At 42.4% G+C, this 17,123-nt stretch overlaps 1 protein-coding gene and 1 long non-coding RNA gene across 5 annotated transcripts in view; one reads left to right on the forward strand and one right to left on the reverse strand.

Moving 5' to 3' along the window:
• LOC131877809 (protein inscuteable homolog) overlaps positions 1-17,123 on the forward strand; it is a 46,846-nt gene that overhangs the window by 27,316 nt on the left and 2,407 nt on the right. For all 4 annotated transcript variants that reach the window (XR_009372913.1, XM_059223608.1, XM_059223610.1 and 1 more), the window contains 4 exons: positions 11,336-11,581; positions 14,759-15,149; positions 15,465-15,882; positions 16,550-16,916. Coding sequence is in view for 3 of the 4 variants with exons in the window: in XM_059223608.1 (XP_059079591.1) it covers positions 11,336-11,581; positions 14,759-15,149; positions 15,465-15,882; positions 16,550-16,916 (1,422 nt within the window). In the remaining variant the exon portion in view is untranslated. The remainder of the gene's footprint in view (positions 1-11,335; positions 11,582-14,758; positions 15,150-15,464; positions 15,883-16,549; positions 16,917-17,123) is intronic.
• On the reverse strand, positions 1,104-11,359 carry LOC131877811 (uncharacterized). Its single transcript, XR_009372916.1, has 2 exons — positions 11,219-11,359; positions 1,104-1,443 (listed from the first exon to the last, which is right to left on the reverse strand). It is a non-coding gene; the product is annotated as an uncharacterized LOC131877811 (long non-coding RNA).

Raw genomic sequence — 17,123 nt, forward strand, 5'->3', positions numbered from 1 at the left:
CCGTAACATGTTGTTGAACATGCTTCGGATAGTGGTAATATTCTTGGCCCTGGGTGTTCAAATGTTGGGTGGAGTTGCAAGAATGGATTTGGCGGAAAACACGCAAAACGGGCATTGAAAATTTGAATCGAGCTTCTGATGCAATGAAATTATCATCAGAGGGGAGACCGTTAGTGTAGAGAACTACAGATTGTGTTGCCGAGCAAAGTTGGCGTGTGGATGTACATGTATGTGAAGTTATGAATCTGTAAATTATGGCCAGCATGAGTTTTTTCCCTCGGACTCGAAGTGAAATTGTAGCCTTGAGCGAGCAATGCTCCAGTTGCAAAACTCCTTAACACAGTTTCTGGAACAGAGATAAGAAGAGGCAAAGCAGAAAATTGTTTGGAGGGAATTTTCATCTTCGATCAAATTCTTGTCATGACCTCAAAGAGCAAACAAAGGGAACCAAGTCCCCCACCCTTGACCTCATTTGTAATTAAACTCAGTCCCCTCTATTCATTGGAAGAGCTTCATCAAGCCAAAGCCAAGGACCAATCGATTTTTATTCAATTACAACAACTTGTACGAAACATGAACAAAAAGGCCTCTTGATCCGCTTGCTTCTTTTAGGCAAGCCAGTCCACCCTCTCATCAAATATCCATTCCTAAGCTAAATAATGAAGTTGATAAAGGAAGAGACCACTGGATTTCTATAAATCAAATGGTCTCGAAAAGAAAAAAAAGTTTATCCATCCGTAAAGACCCTAGACCTCATTTTTCACCGACTAACTTCCAACCTGTTCAATAAACAGCGACATTAGAAAAGAACCTTCTCAAGTAGTTTTGTGTTAACCAAGGACTCGGTTCAAGGAGCAGATTGTTGCACCTGTCAAGGTTTTAACCTAAGGTCCAAAAACCTTCAAATTAATCGGTGTTTTGCATATAATGTATACCAAAATGTCAAAGCAAAAGCAAATTCAATCAAAATTGGGTTATGGTCATAGTTCAAGCTCAAAGAAAATGACTACTCTTTGTGTGCAGGAAATTCAATTCAACTCTGGTTCTTTCTTCTTCCTCTTTTTTTTCAATTGAGCATATTGCGTGTTGATGGTCTTTTGAGGCATGTTTGAAAAATCATTAATTATATTTTCTCCGGCAGTTGCACTCCTCGGTCACAAAATCTGTCTCAGAATCCTCATCCATGAACGTAATTCGATTGGTGTTTTTCTTGTCACGGTACCCAGAAGTCATTCATAAATATCTACCCATGTAATATGAGGCGGAAGAGGATTCTGATTTACGCGGAGGCTCAAGCCTGTCCAAGAGTATTTGGGACGCAAGCGTTTTTTTCTCATGGTTTTTAACCCCCATGGCTTTCTTGGATGTTCAGTAGGGACTGTCGAATGGCTTGTTGGGTCGCTTGCGCATAAATTTCCTCGTCAAGGCGTGTATGATTGCAGCCTAGAAGGGAGGGTTGGGAGGATAAGGGTCAGGCGGGGTCATATTCGGAAGAAATTCGGAGAAAACCAGCTCTGATTTTTGCCCCCGAGGAGAATGACAGATCACCACAACTTCATTTGAACATTAATGTGGATTATGAGTGGGGAGTTATGACCCCGAGAGTTCTCATCTGAGAATGTGGCATTTCTGGGGCGCTGAAAGAGTAGCGGGGCTGAAACGGTCTCTCTATTGTGATGTACAGTACGTAGATCAATTGGTGGGGATCTGGACTCATGTCCATTATAGCTTGACATTGGCTTGTGCTTCGGTATACGGTTAGAATCGATGGATCTGAATTCCGTGAGCCACTCAATCTCTTTAGTTGAGAGACACATCATGGCAAGAAGTGGCAGTACAGAAACAAGTTCTTGACATTTGGTCCGAAGGTGCTCTTGATTTTGTACACTGCGCACCATTGCGTTTTCATGTAGAGGCCATTAATTATTGATCAATAAATCTGACGCTCAAGCTTCCCAATACGGTCACAAATAAAATTTGTGGCGAGGAAATGCAATTGGAATGCATCTCATGTTAGTTCACAGCTGTGTCACATCTATCCGTTCACTTTCAGCGCTGGGTTCGTCAAAATAACTACTTTTTTATTCTTCTTTAAATTGTAATTGTTAGGGAACGCCAGACCCTTAACGATTTGGATGGCGCTTCTACATGCGTTTTACGTAAGGATTTTAACGTGTTGGCCTCAATTCACGTATGGCTCATCAGGGTTACTATAAGACTCCAAAGCTGAATGAGATCATTGTCAGGCTTCAATTGACTCAAAATCAAATGATTTAATCATCAAAGCATCAAAATGGAAGCAAAATCATTACAATGTCTGCCCTATTTTGTTCATTGTTTGCCTCTGTCAGGGAACCACCTATTGCTTTAATGTAATAAATATGATTTGACTCCATAATTTGAGCAGTTTTCCCAATATTTCTACTTACATTTATCAAACAAATTCGCTTGCTTCGTAAGTTTGTAAACATTTGAATCTGCTTGTTCTACCATTTACAGGTACCATAATCCAGTCAAACGATTTTACCCGTATGTCATGTAAAACATAACTTTCCAAAATTAGGTCGACAAGATGACTTGAAATGAAACAAAATTTTCAACCAAAAACAAAAGGCTTCTGTAGTTCATACTTTCTTAAGGTGTCCGTGAATGCGTATACTGTGTGCACTCGCTTATTTGTGTCGACCCATACGAACAGTTCACGCGCTGTCTTCTCCCACATTGGACATGATAAGCTCTTTTGGAACTTGTTTGTAAGATGGCCCACTTCAAAAAACAAACAAAAACTTGCATTTTTCCCACAGACCCTCAAAGTGGGTAGGTAGGTTGTTGGTCAGATATGGTACTTGAGTTGGTGGGACATACTGCTGCGAACTTGGCGTAAGAGAGGAGCTTATTTTGGCTCGAGGTCTGCTGATCAACCGGGTTTATCCATTTGTATACTAATGCGAACTAATTAAAGGGCCCCATTTACTTCAAATGATGCTCGGCGCATAAATGTAAAGAGAGAGAGAGGACCACGTGTGCTGGTATGCGTTTTGATGAATCGATGATTTTGTAACTGGCAAGACGTCATCAGTGTCTCAGCAGGACATGAATTCGATTTCCAGGCCTCTTTCCCCACTTCTCTAATGACCACTAAATGACACGAACAGGGGGCCCTTCGAAACAAAGTCAACCCTGATATCTCTGAAGATATCCTAAAAACCAGCTCCGCGAGCCAAAAGTTCGCCTTTGTCTTTAAAATGATGAGAAACCATAAATAGGATTCTGTGCAAATCGCTGAATGACATTCTTGCGGCGACCTACAATATGCATGTTGTGAGTGGGTGTGGGTAGATATACCTGTAGAGAAGAGCGAGCGGGAGCAGATTCGTTTTTGATGTTGTTCCATTTGCTGAGTCATTGTTTTGGCAGCTAGGTGAGTTCCAATCAGTCAAATCTCCTCATTCATTCACATTTTATGCCAAAGCTGCCTCGCCTTAATTGAAAGGTGTCACTTAAGCAGCAACTCACTCGAGGGAGTCTTGTTCTCAGGCTCAATTGGAGAGGTTCGTTCATCGGGTTTTATCTGATGTAAATGAATTTTTTGAATGATTTAACTGTTTCTACAGACGGTATGTACGCAATGTGTAAAAAGTACTGTTCAACGAACTTTTGGACCCACACATGATGGGGACTTTTACGCATTGCTCCGAAGAACATATGGGAAGCAAAAGTGAATTATGAAAGCGAAAGTTCATATTCGTCATGTCACCATCAAGGAAATGCCTGTAATATCATCTTGTTCCCTTCTATCGCCAAGAGATATGGACAACTTGGCTTCCAGAGAGGGCTAAACAAGTCACAATTCGCCTTTTCATATAAAACTAACTTCTCTTGAAAATTCCATGTGAGACTCCTCTCAAAAACAATATAGTGCCCAAAGGCGGAGAACAAAAAAAATTCACGTTCATACGAAGTAACCCAGAGGTTTTTTAGCCAACCCAATCTCTAGATCGCAAAAGCTACTTCCAGGAACATAGCGGTCCAGGTGAAAACGTTCCATTAATTCATATTTACCTCGAGCTAATGCGGTTTCTGACTCGAGCTCATTTGAGCGGAGTCATCTCTAGTTGTCTTCCACGACGTGAGCTCGCTAATGAATTGGAAAATGGGTGTGAAAGTCGTGCCGAGTGTGAGGAAGCCAAGATGATGCTCCCAATGATACCCCTGACACATTGGGAGTGCTGGATGATCTTCAACTTTAGGTTCTTTTTTATGCTCATCGAAATTGAATTAACACGCGAACCGTTCAAGACGTTGAATATCGACAAAGATGAAAGTTCCATCGCGTGAAGGAAGGGAAGAGCTCTTTATTGACGATGAGGATGAAGATGACTTGGAGCAGCCGCCATATGAAGATAGATCACTACATTCACACTCATCTATGTACGTACAAGTGCCTGTGGTACTCAAGCGAATCCAGGGAATGATGCTGAATGCGGAATGTGGCGTTATAATGGTAACCAGTTCCGCTCAAACAATTTCCGCTTTGCGGTGCAGCCAAGTGCCGCCATTCCGAAAGTAAATTCAATCATCTTCCAAGACAACTCACTAACTAGAACTTGAAAAAAAATGGCCACAATTTGACCCCTAAAGGGACTTTCATCACCTCACCTCAACCATGTATCCTCAAAGCTTTCCCCCTAAAACCAAAGGAATATCGAACGGACGTTAGTCAAGAAAAATGAATCGGCTTTTTAAAAGGGTCCTTGTCCTTTCTTTGAATGACTTTCCTGTTTCTTGACGACCCGACAAGTTATTGAAACACGGGAGGGGGGCCAAAAATCCCATTCAACCTGCGCAATGACCAGCTAATCTCTCTTGACGAAACCAATCCAATTTTCAACGTCTCTCGGCTAGGTCGAGTGATTAATTGCATTATTCGAGAGTCCTGGTCCTTCAACTCAAAGGCAAACGCTTCTTCATCTCTGGAAATTATAGGGGCTAAGGAATTCTTGAGTCTCGGAAAGAAGCCAACATCCATCATCCAGTGTCTCTCTCCGTTTGTCTCACGCGTTTTCCAAGTGGAAAGCAGGTTTTATCTTGCTCTCAAGGAATGCAATGCAAGGAGAGAAGAGACTCTATTGTGTTCGGAAAGAACGGGCCCTAGTGCAGTCATTCTCAATTCTAAATTTGATACCCCTTTCAGGGCTACGAGGGGCGTTTTCCCGTTTCTTTGTTGGCGCTTTTTGTTGGGCCGATACCAGCATTTTTTGCACGATGTCAACGGTATTCCCATAAACTTTGAAGAAAAACCGTCCACCCTTGGTTTCTCGACTCTCCGAATAGTTGGGCACTTTATTGCCCCAATTTTAGTGTTGCTGGAGGCCAGACTGGACTATTTTTTCGACCAAATTCGTAGAAGTCTTGTTGCTTGGGTGTGAGTTCAATCAGATTCGAGGGGTAGGCTAATAACGTCGAATGGCTATCGGGTGTGCAGAATCCAAAAAGTGCTGCCGCCCACGCCTCAAATGAGGGAGAAACAGACATGCAATCAATTTAGACACCAAATATTCTGCCCATAGATATTAGACAACCAAGGATAGCCAGGAAAAGACACCTGAGGCCAAACGAGCTATGAATCATTCATTTGTAAAGAACACGGTTAGACTCGCCAGTTTTACTTGGGCAATGACGTCGTTTTGTGCTGTTGTTGTTACTAGCAGAAATGTGCCTGAGAAATATATGTACTTAGTTTAAATTCTTATCCAGTGAACACGTCGCAGATTTTTTTTGGATTTGAAGGTCTTCGAGTCGGATACACATTCCACAATACGGACTATCTTAGATATTCAAACCAATTATCAAATAATTTAGATAGGTTTTCCCCAATTAAAAAAATCTAAACCGCAGATCATGACGTTGAAAAATCATCAAAACTTTTTATGCACATTCTAAATTTACCATTTGCGATTTGCTTTACTTTTGTATAAAGAAATCATGACGAAAGGTCGTTTCGATCAATCACATATGTTTAAGCGTCAGACGACGTTTGTTCACTTGGTCGATTTCAGCCATTCAGTTTCCATCACCTCCTCTTGATGATTGGTTTCTCTTTGGCGAAACTATTGATGATGGGTTTTAGGTTTGGTTGCCCAGTGAGGGGTGCCCATAAGTCACAATCGTTGTTGGACACCGACTAACGGATGATGCATTCGTGAGAAGGAAAAGAAAAAAACAAGTGGATTCTTTTCCAATTTCTTACTTGAGATTCGAGAGTCATCGGATTTAACGTCCTTTTAGATTCCTGGATGATAACAGACCAAATGATTTGGGAATCATGATTTCCACCGAGTTGCTGTTAATTCTAACCACAAATTAAGCTAATTTCCCCCGAAGCTCTCCGAGTCCCTCAAAAGGCAGAAGAGCGGTGGTTTTCTTGCCAAGTAAGAGTTTCTCGCTTGTCACACTCATAAACAAAAAGTCAAGACGGCGTTTTTTGGGACTTATTTCTGGTTCTGAAATGGGAGCAAGATTGCCTGCAGGAAGGAACATTTAAGACCAACACTTGAGACCAGATTCAACGAGAAAGAACCTGATATTTGGCGCCTGTTTCTGTCCACAAAATGAGCTTATCATCTTCGAAATTACATTTCCAACCACCAGGGGGCGTAGTGATCAATGTTCTTGATTATTAATGCCCCTTTTATCGAGATCTACGTTAATAAGTTCCTGCCTTATTCATGGAATGATGACATTTTGGCATCAAAGCGGCTTTAAAAAAACAGTCGTTATTCCTTGAATCGGTTTTAATTGCGAATTCCGGTCTTTTGTGTATCGGCGGGAATCCATTCTGTGATATTTCCTTGATCCTGAGTCATGACGAGTCAGGTCGGTGGCCGGTTATTTTCGGCTTTTAATTAAGGTCAGAAAAATTCATTTTTCGATCAAACCTATTATGAGCTCGAGCGAGAAGTCCTTGGGTGCTTCCTGACGACAAAAGATGATGGCCTCATCACCCTTGGTGGCATCAGGCTTGGTCAGAAAAAAGGAATCATGCCCATTGCCCACCCAAATTGAACGTCAAACCTTTTTTAATTTGGGCTTTTTCGCCCTTGATCTGACACAGGCAGAATAAAAGTCGTGATGGAAACGGCATTCTGGACATCGATTTGTGAATGGGTCTGGTCTAATTAATCCCAATTTCTATTCATGCGCCCTTGAAATCCATTGTTTCCTCTAAACTCCCTCCCATCTGAACCCGGAAAGTAGCACGGAGCACGGAATTGACTTCTTCATAGGTCGAGATGATCCCAATTAGTCTGACTCAAATAACAATTAGTTCATCCGCTCCAATACAAACATGGAGCCGGCGACATCGACTTAGAGGCCATAAAGCAATTGGCACGTCAAGGCTAAGCAATCACATTTCCAGAAGCCCCATATGAGATTGTAATATAGTACTCACAATTGGATTACAACCTATCTAGCCGCAAGATCAAAGAGAGTGAAGTGAGAAAGAGGGGGGGGAAAAGCATCGTAAACACGTTACATTCCTTCTTACCGGCTTGTTAGCTCAGTGACCCGAGATGTGATGGCTAATCCGGGCTGATTTGTGCCGAATGGACGTGAGAGTAACATATGTGAGAAGGTGACAGGTTTTGCAATTTCTCCACGGCCCTAAATTAGATTTGAATTTTCATGTCTACAATCTCTTATCTTGTAAATTGCCTTTTTGCCGCCGAGTTGGACGTTGGATTGCAAGACGGGTTGAGTGGAGGATGGTGGTTGTGTCCTTGCGAGGAAGGATTATGAACAAACCCAGTCGGTGCTTCTCATCAGGGGCCATTTGCACGAATTTAAATTCAATTATACTCAAAATCGTCGAATGTCAACGAGGCTAACCGTAGAGTGGAATCAAGAGAAGCCGATATTAAAAGATGAGGTAATCATCAACGATGCAATAAGAGTATTACCTCTGTGCCTTCGTGCAATGGCCTGGAGATAGATTCAAATCTAGTTTTCAAGTGTTCGTTTACGGAGTGAAAAAAAGACGGTCGGTTGCATATCTGCTTCGGAATAATTGGAGATATAGATTTTTACGATGTTTCATCCTGGAATGAAGTCGTTGGATAGACTTAGAATTGGGTCGGGAGTGAAGTGGGCAAGTTTGGGAGGGGCTCCAGATCATATTTTGCAGGTGCAACAAGTCGGAAATTATTGTTATGTTCATTCGTGTCAGTTTGCATGAGTGAAATACTACTTTGCACCCATTGTAGGCTGCTGGGGGTACTCCAGGGGTTACTCTTGTCTCCATTTCAGGGGCAGACTAGCTGTGGCAATGACCACACTCTTCGGGGAAGAGTGAAATAATTAAAGTCAGGCCAAATGGCCATTAAGATTCATGATAAACTCACTTTTCGTACGGGCTAAACAGTTGTTTACAATAAAGGACAAACTAGCTTGGGATATTGAATGGCAATCCTCAAGATTGGAGTTAAACCTTTTCCAATTTGTTTTTCATAAGCGCGCCAACCTCCAACCGCTTGGAAAATTGGGTTGGATGAAGTTCTGGAAAATTAATTTATCGATCCGTCACAAGAATGTGAGATATTGGTCTTCCCAGATGAGGCCCAGAATGAGGCAATGTGTTGCTCAAAAATCTCCAGGATCTCTAATGGATGATGCTTGGATCTTCTTGGACTGGTGGGGGAGGAAAAAGAATTCCGCATTGTAGTCGTCACGCTAGATAAAAGATGAGGCTGCATTGCCGATAGACCCTTGGAATCTTGATCAAAGTGTGAAAATCGGGATAATTCATCTTCAAAAATTGAGGAAGAGTTTCCGATTCCCAACAACGTTGTTGACCTTATACAACAGCACTTGCATTTTGGATGGACTCAAAATTGAGAAGCGTTCAATATATTGAGGAGGGGTCACACTGACGTAACTCGTTGGATCAAAGAGGGTAACTTTCCAGAATGGAAACAATGAGATCTAAGAACAAAGAGAGAGAGGTAATGCCTTCCAAGAATGCAAACAAGTGCCAAGCAAGAGCAAGGGGACCCAACAACATGTTACATTCCATGTAAGGCTATCCATCAAGTCACAATCACCGTGATTATGTTTCAAGAGCTTGTTTTGCAGAGTGCTCCCTTGACGAGCATGCTATTGAATCAGGTCTTGGATGGATGCAAATTAGGTTTTAATCAAATATCTGTTGTTGAAAGCCGTATAACCGCGGGCCCTTCCCCTTTTGCATGATATGTCTCCAAGGCCACGAGCAAGTCTTTACCCACCAATTGTTTCAAAGTCAGATGAAATCATGAGTAAATAAAGTACTTCCTCTCTTATCACAGTTTGCCTTAGTCCATATTTACGATAGTCCACATAATTTGGCCGTGTGGCTCGCCGGGGGCCAGGTCAAGTTCTAGAATATGCGATTACTTAAAGCAACCCATGGCGTCCTTGACCATCTGAGTGATGATCAACTCCTTGAGTTGATCCAACGGTTTTATCCTATCTCATGATTTAATTGATCATTCAAAGCAATTAGTGCCTGTGATTAGTTTTTGCCTGGAAGTACCTAGGAACTTCCCCCAAACTCAGGGTACAATGCTTGCTCCATTTGTCGAAGACAGATTCCTGAGTCCTACCAAATACACAAGAGTTGCCGCGATTGTTTTTGTGTCCAAAAAAATCTGAACCTAAATGCTTAGGGATCTTAAGCGTGATCTTAATGACTCAATGATAATGAGTGGTAGGTTTGACAATTGTATCTGGCCAATGTCACGCCAATAGTTCCAAGACATTAAATCAAGATGATTGGTGGTTGGAGGGAGGCATGAGTGTGGAGGGTTCTTTATCTCTTAATGTTGACGTCCACTTTGGAATTTTGGGGAGGAAGAAATGAGTAATCGTCACATATTCTGGGCCTAAATTTTAGCCATATTTGACAAAGGTTGCTCGAAGATTGTAGGGCCAACCTTGGCAAGGAAATGGACGCTCATCCGATTTCCATCTCTTCTAGCATAAATATGCAAAATATATTCCATTCGTATGAATGCGGGAAATGATTTCCCCTTAGATAGGCGGCTTATAAATATGTTTTAAGGGCCCAGGACAGACCCATTGCAGGGTCGCCGCCATGTCATTGTTCAATTCTTTCAAATTGCCCAGGGGTCTTATCTAAGAAACTATTTCAATCCAATCATCTCGGACAGGCCCCATTGAATACACATGTATAAGCAAATTCAACTTGTCTAAGGAAGCACTTAGTTTCTCCCTTGAATGACATGTTTTAATTAGAGAGATCATGGTTGATGCTCAAAAAAATTGAAAAGAGTGGCCATTTTTGGGAATCTATTTCGACTAGTACCACATGAGTTGAACTAGGTCTGTATTCAGTTCGTTCCTTCTTGATTTTTTACCTTGTTGAATGGAGCTCTTTTAAAGTTTCAAAGCAGTGTGTTGGTTCTGACTAGCTTTTCGCTGTCCTGGACCCAAAGAGTAAGTGAATTTACATATAAATGTCAAGCCTCAGGCTTCTTTAACCATCTAAACTACCCGAGAAATATGGTCACTGCCCCCACAACAGACATGTTCTCACTGGTTTTATCGACCTCAATCATGGTGGTTTGGATGGTTAGATGTACTTGGGACCGACACGTTAATTCGGCAAAAGATCTTGAAACAAACCACGCGAGTTGAGTCATAATTTTCCAAGGCTTCGTTATCTTCAGGAAGTAACAATTAAGTCATTCATTTTCCATAAATTACGGCCTTCTCATCTCTTCAGGAATGGATATGTTCTTTCCGTATCAGATTGGGAGAAAGATCGATCTTTTTCTTATTATTTCGTTAGATACCCCAATTCTTCAAATGAAACCCAATTTAAATGCAACGACATGATAGAGCTCTATGAATGTCGAATGTTTGGCGAAATCATTACTATCCCATTCCGGACACACATCAGGGGGTAATAAAATAGGATCTCCGGTAATCTCGTTTAAGTTGGGCCCCCCCTTTGGGCGGCTAATAAGGATGATCCCACTTGGAAGACGAAACAAGCATGGACAAAAGTAACAACGCTCTTTTCTCATCTATTACCAAGTCTGACTTGTAGATGTCTATGGGGGTAGATCATGAGATGACACCTCGTTCAAGTCTCTAAGCTCAACCGGCATTCAATAAAACGTAGAATCATCGTGGTGATAAGCAAAAACACACTCACCTGCATCGTTCGTCGAGCTCCAACCCCTTTTTCTTGTAGTGACTGTTCTGGAATCCTGATCGCCGAATCGCTGGCCAAGATTCATTAGTGATCGTTCGTTTCTCATTCTCATTCCAGCCTGACCACGGATCCCGTGAATTTTTGGCTCCGAGAACTGAGCATGGTTCACGAGGCGGAATGTACGATCATGTTGCAATCGAAACCAGTGGCTGGTCCAGAGGTGGACACGGGTTCGAATCCCCGCGATGGAAGAGAGGAATCGCCGCCCAATGGAATGTTCTGGGCGGGCAACGTTAAGGATACGATTCGAGCCATTCAAGCCCGAGCTCACTCCATATCAGCTGTTTTCGCCAAGCTTTGCCGGTAAGTCACAGAACAAAACAAACCAAAGAGGGATGAATGGCTTCCTTTTCCAGCTGGTTTCTCCTTCAAGGCGCTTTTGTTGTCGAATGGGGAGAAGGCAGAGAAAATGCGTACTAAAAGTGCACGAATCTATTTTTCCCATGAAATGGTCTGGAATCCAAATGTATTGTGTCAGTTGGTTAACGTGATGTGATGGCTTTGCCAAAAGGTCTGTTGAAAGAAAAAAGTGAAACTGGAGTAGATTCGTTGATCGATTTAAAAAACGCTTCCATTTGCCGTCTGGCCAGACCGCCAGAATTTCTATGTGTACGTACTATCTGTACGGATTTCCTGTTTTCGCCGCAAATACCTATTTACCATATTTGCATTTTCAATCAAATTCACAATCTCGGTTTTCGAAACATTTTAATGAATGAGTGAAACAAGATCGTGTCTCTCAAGGCCATGCTCGGATTGGAGGTGTTCATCAATGGCAAATGATAAGAAGGAACATTTCCGACCAAATTGGCAAGGGTGCGATCTCTCCGATTCAAACGCGGTCCTAGATGGGCTCGGGATCTGTTTATGAGCGGGCAACTTGATCGTGTTGCCTTGAGTAATGCTTCACTGTCCTGTCGATCAGTTGAACTGATACCTACCTCTCTTTCAAGGAAGTCAATAGTTTTGAAGCGAGGTGTATGCATTAGATAGTGGGTTCGAAATGTTCCCATAGTTGGTGTTGAAAGTTCAGTGTCAAATTGGATCTAGTTTCTCGGTCGAGCAATTTCCCGAGTCGTGGGATCCCTGTCAGATTTTGCTCATTATTTCACAATAATTTTCCACTTGATCCACAAAGCGCCCATCGTTTTATGTCTTACTGATCGATCTGGTGGCTCCCATTGTCAAAAGTTTTAAAGGACACCCCATTTCAAAAGTCTCAGGCTTTGGAAGTTTTCTGTAACCTACAACCCATTTCAAACCAAGACAAGGTCAAAGGGGAGTTTTGACCTCATCCCCAAATGCTCTATTGATCTAACTGTTAGTTATACATACCTACATTGATCATACGCTATTTTTCTAAATGCATAGGAAAACAAATGAACAGTACTGTGGATGGTTGGTGGATGGAGAAAAAACAGCTAATTTTCTGTCTTATAAAGTTCAAAACGTGCTGATCGAAGTTTTATACTAAACGAAATAAGAAATGTTAACGATTGCTTGAGGCGCCTGAAAAAAGCAATTACACTTGTTTAGCAATCAAGTTGGATACATGATGTTTTATGCTCCGTAAAATGGTCCCAATTGGATCTGAGGTGATGTCAAATCACATGTATTTGTCCAGGGGCTCTAAAGTGTCCTTGATTTGTCTAACACAATCCACATCAAATTTACAAGTATATCAATAACTTGTTAGAAAACTGTTTTGAAACTCTCAAAGTTGTTTTCTAGCATTGCACTTCCGAGTCCGTATGGCTTGGTGTGATGTGAAATGTACATCATCATCTCTGTGGAAAGAGGCATAAAAATCGATGATGCGATAACAATTTGCACGACTTTCAAAACGCAAAATATGTCGACGTACTTGCTTGCTCTTGAGCAAGACAGGAAATTTGTGAGTGAGTTATCTCATAAACGCGAGGTTTTGACGCGGTTGGGATCTCTCTCCTCTTTTTTATCACGTTCATAGACTTTTATTGAATCACCTCTGCCACGATAGGACCAATGTAAATGCATGCATAAGTGGGGAAGTGGACAGTCCAACATTGGATTTAAATGGTTTCTCTCCATCTTCTTGGACAGCAGAATCGAAGCACCAAGGTCGCATGAATTAATGACCACAACCCGACGGTACTTAATCGAAAATGAGTATCGTTTATAAACGCATGTACAATTCGTCTATCAAAGCATGGATCAGACAGTTTTTCAAATCTAAATGTCCCTCCAATAATGGTTGCTCCACGAGCCAAAGTTCCTCCGGTTCCTTCGGTTGGTCTATTCAAATTAGTCAAGGCTGTTACAACTGATTGCATTCATTCATCCTTATCATAGGCACAGGAAATTGATTCTCCGATGAAGAAAGAACCCTCGTGGATGTCATTTTGAATTCAGCTATGTCTGGCTGGACATGGTCATACATTCAGGATCGAGCATCTCGATTGTGAAAAGTAATCTCTAAAAATAAAATCGTCTGTTCCAGTTTTTTTAAAGCGTACTACGCTCAAGATATTGAAGCTACTGCTTTGAAAATATCATGGAAAAAATCGTGAAACTGGATAGTGTTTTAACTAAAGCTCCATCGAACACCCTTTGAATCAATTTGACGACAGTGAATTCAGTCAGGCAGGATGCACTCGCTCGATCGAGACCAGGGTCTTTTGAATTTGTAAAAAGGCCCGCAGGTCTTGCCAAAGCATGCACACAATTCGGTCTCAATGGTCTGTTCAAGCCATCTACATAGTGCTTATATTTATGTTATTGGCTCTATCAGAGTAAATGTGAGGTGGAATAGCGAATGGCTGGATGATGACGGTATAATTCAAGAGCGAGGAGCAACGCTATCACACCACTAACACATTCAGTACCCGTTTGGATATGTACATGTGTATGCTATGTATGCTATGTAGCATGCTATGAAGGGAGAACGTGTCTGTCCTTGTTTAGACAAGTTTGGCTGACGTGCATGCGTGGAAGTAATTCTTTGGCAAGCCATGAAAAAGCCCTACAAAGGCCTTTTGACATCTTCAACCACTTCACATTCACCAATGACACTTCAAAAGGATCTTTTGTCCACGGAAATTGTTCGGTAGCTCAAGCAAGGATACAACACATCTATTACTGCTATCATAGGTTTCCACTCCAAAATTCTCGTACTCAATGGTGGTGGTGATCACATGTGTGATTTTCCTGAAACTCGCTCGACATAACAAGAACATGCTTGGCTGGCATTGATCAAGTTGCTGGGATTCATCAAGGATTTGGTAATGAATCCAGGGAGAATTGATTTTGGTAGATTACAGCAGACAAGCAAATTTGGCATGCTTGTCCCTCGGATCGTCGAGGATTTCGAAACCGATTTTTGGACATGAAATTGATTTTCCTCCTATATAAAGACCATGGATGGGCTATTGTTGGGAGAAAATGGCTCAAACCATATTTGCCGTACAATAACTAATTGCTTGCCCGTTTTTCAATTTCCAGCCAACTCGGCCATCGAGGTGGTGTGCAGAAGCTGGTGCCTCTAGTCCAAGGCCTGTCCCATCAGGTCCATTTGTTCCTCGTGGAATACAACAAGTACAACCATCTGCAAGTGAGTCTGCCCGGGTATCGGCCTCGTAACTCGAGCAAATCCCCGGGCAAGACGCGAAAGCCTCTTCGCTCGAATGGCAGCAGTACCTTGGAGATCCCAGAGGAGATCCTTCATCAGCAGAGATTGCTTCTCCAGGCTTGTGACAAGCTCAAACTGACCATGAGCCGGCATCAAATGCAACAACAGAGCAATACCTCAATGAACGAGATCGTGGATGTGATCACGCAATTGGGTGCTGTTTTCACCAAGCTCATTGAACTCATGTTAAGTAAAGAGATCAAGGTAAGTACAGAGCAAACATCCTAATACGGGGGTAATTAACCTCTCTGGCTTTGATGGATTTTACGCGGGGAGATGGTTGGATGATTGTGGCAATTTTGCTTTTGGGGTGCGAAGAAGGATGAGGAAATGAAGTCGGAAAATGTGTCTTTTTTGCCGTTCCGCTAGCGGGGCCGAATAATGATCACAGGCTCACGTATTAGTTTCTATGTCTCAAGTTGTGATGATGATACATGTCTGGAAGCACTCTTTATCCATCCCCAAGCCTCCCCAAGGTCGTCTCAGTAAAGAACCCCCTCTTGTTTTCTCTCCATCCAGTCCAGCGTTGAGGCCTTAGATGAGCGCTCCGTTTCCGATCTAGTCGTCCTCCGCCAATCTGTGGATTCCATCATCACCCTGGCCCTTGAGGGCAACCATCTCTGTCGGCTCATCGCCAAGCATGGGGGTGTGAGATCCCTGCTGACCATTGCGGTGGATGATAGGCTCCGCAATGTCCGGGTCAATGCATTCCGTGCTCTCGGCACCGTTTGTTGTGTCCTCGAAGGTATCATGGAGCTCGAAGACGCCGGAGGTATCCAGATCCTCTCCGATACTCTCAGGGACAGCAATGCAACCGAGGAGGAAAAAAGTGAAGCAGCGGGTCTTCTAGCGCAAGTGACCTCGCCGTGGATTGAAAACAACTCCAGTATCGAAGGACTGAGTCGACATTTGAGCCAGTTGGTGGACTCCTTGACCTGTGAGTTTTGTCAACGTCAGATCTTATGGATATGTTCTCGTTCAATGGAAGAGGCATCCTCGTGTGTATGATTTATGTCTAACTTGGGCATTACCAGGAAGCTCTATTCAAGAAATACATTCGGCTTTTATGGACTTAACACAAAAGTGCCGAAAATGACAAATTGAAAAAAAAAAGAATCATAATGGAGCAATTTTCACCGCAAGTCAATTTAAAACTCAATTAAGTACCAATTGTTTTTCCCCTTACGAAGTACACATATTCGTACGTACGTACACATGAGCGTGAGTCAATTGTGCGAAGTAAAAGATTCATGCCTGTACAATTTCGGGCTCGCATGCATTTGCAATTACTTCTGAAAGTTCGACCTTAACCCTGAAAAAAAGGCCTGACTTATTTGCCATCGTCCGAGGCAAACACAAAATTCAACCGAGAAACTGTGAATGGTTCACGACTTCAGAAGTGGAAAGCATGCCGCAATGACCACGCTTGCCATTCAATTAGCATTAAGAAAGGCGTTTAACAAGTTGGCTACACGGATCAGGCGTCTCCTCTTGCAATTCATGGCTTTTTGCGGCTGTGCTGGTCGTTGTCGAATTGCCTTGTTAACTGGAAAAAAATGAATTACCACATAAAATACATGAAAACTAAAACTCATGGTTTCCAGGTCTGTCCAAGAACACAAAATCGGCCGAAACGTTCCTGCTCTCATCGGCTGCTTTGGCCAATCTCACCTTTATGGAGCCCTCTGTGGTTCACCTTATCCAGAAACATAATTCAGTTAAGGTTCTGGTCGACTCTGTTCGGGAGCAAAAGGCCATTTCCATCTACATTCAAGATCAAGTGGCGGCTGTTTTGGCCAATATGGCTGCCAACGTGGACAGCCGCGAAGAAGTTGTCAAGCATGGAGGCCTGTCAATCCTATTGAGGTTTATTCATGCCGAACCACCAACCAGACCTCAACGACCCGAGGATTTCGCTCAAATGGCGGCCACAGAGCGAGTTCAACAGAAGTCCGCCATCGCACTTTCCAGGTAACCAATAAGGCATGATAGAGAAAATGTGAATTTAAGGTTCAACTTGGTTTTTGGATAGTAACGTGTGACCATTGTTTTTCACCCCGTGGTGAGACTAGTGCATACTTTTTTACTGACTACATGTGAAACGAATAGTTGACCTTCTTGTGCTCAAATTAATTATTCCGGATAAAAATCTTGGATAGAGTGAATGCAAGTTTGTTG

The sequence above is a fragment of the Tigriopus californicus genome, chromosome 3 (assembly GCF_007210705.1).
Source record: "Tigriopus californicus strain San Diego chromosome 3, Tcal_SD_v2.1, whole genome shotgun sequence".
Classification (NCBI taxonomy): Eukaryota; Metazoa; Arthropoda; class Copepoda; order Harpacticoida; family Harpacticidae; genus Tigriopus; species Tigriopus californicus.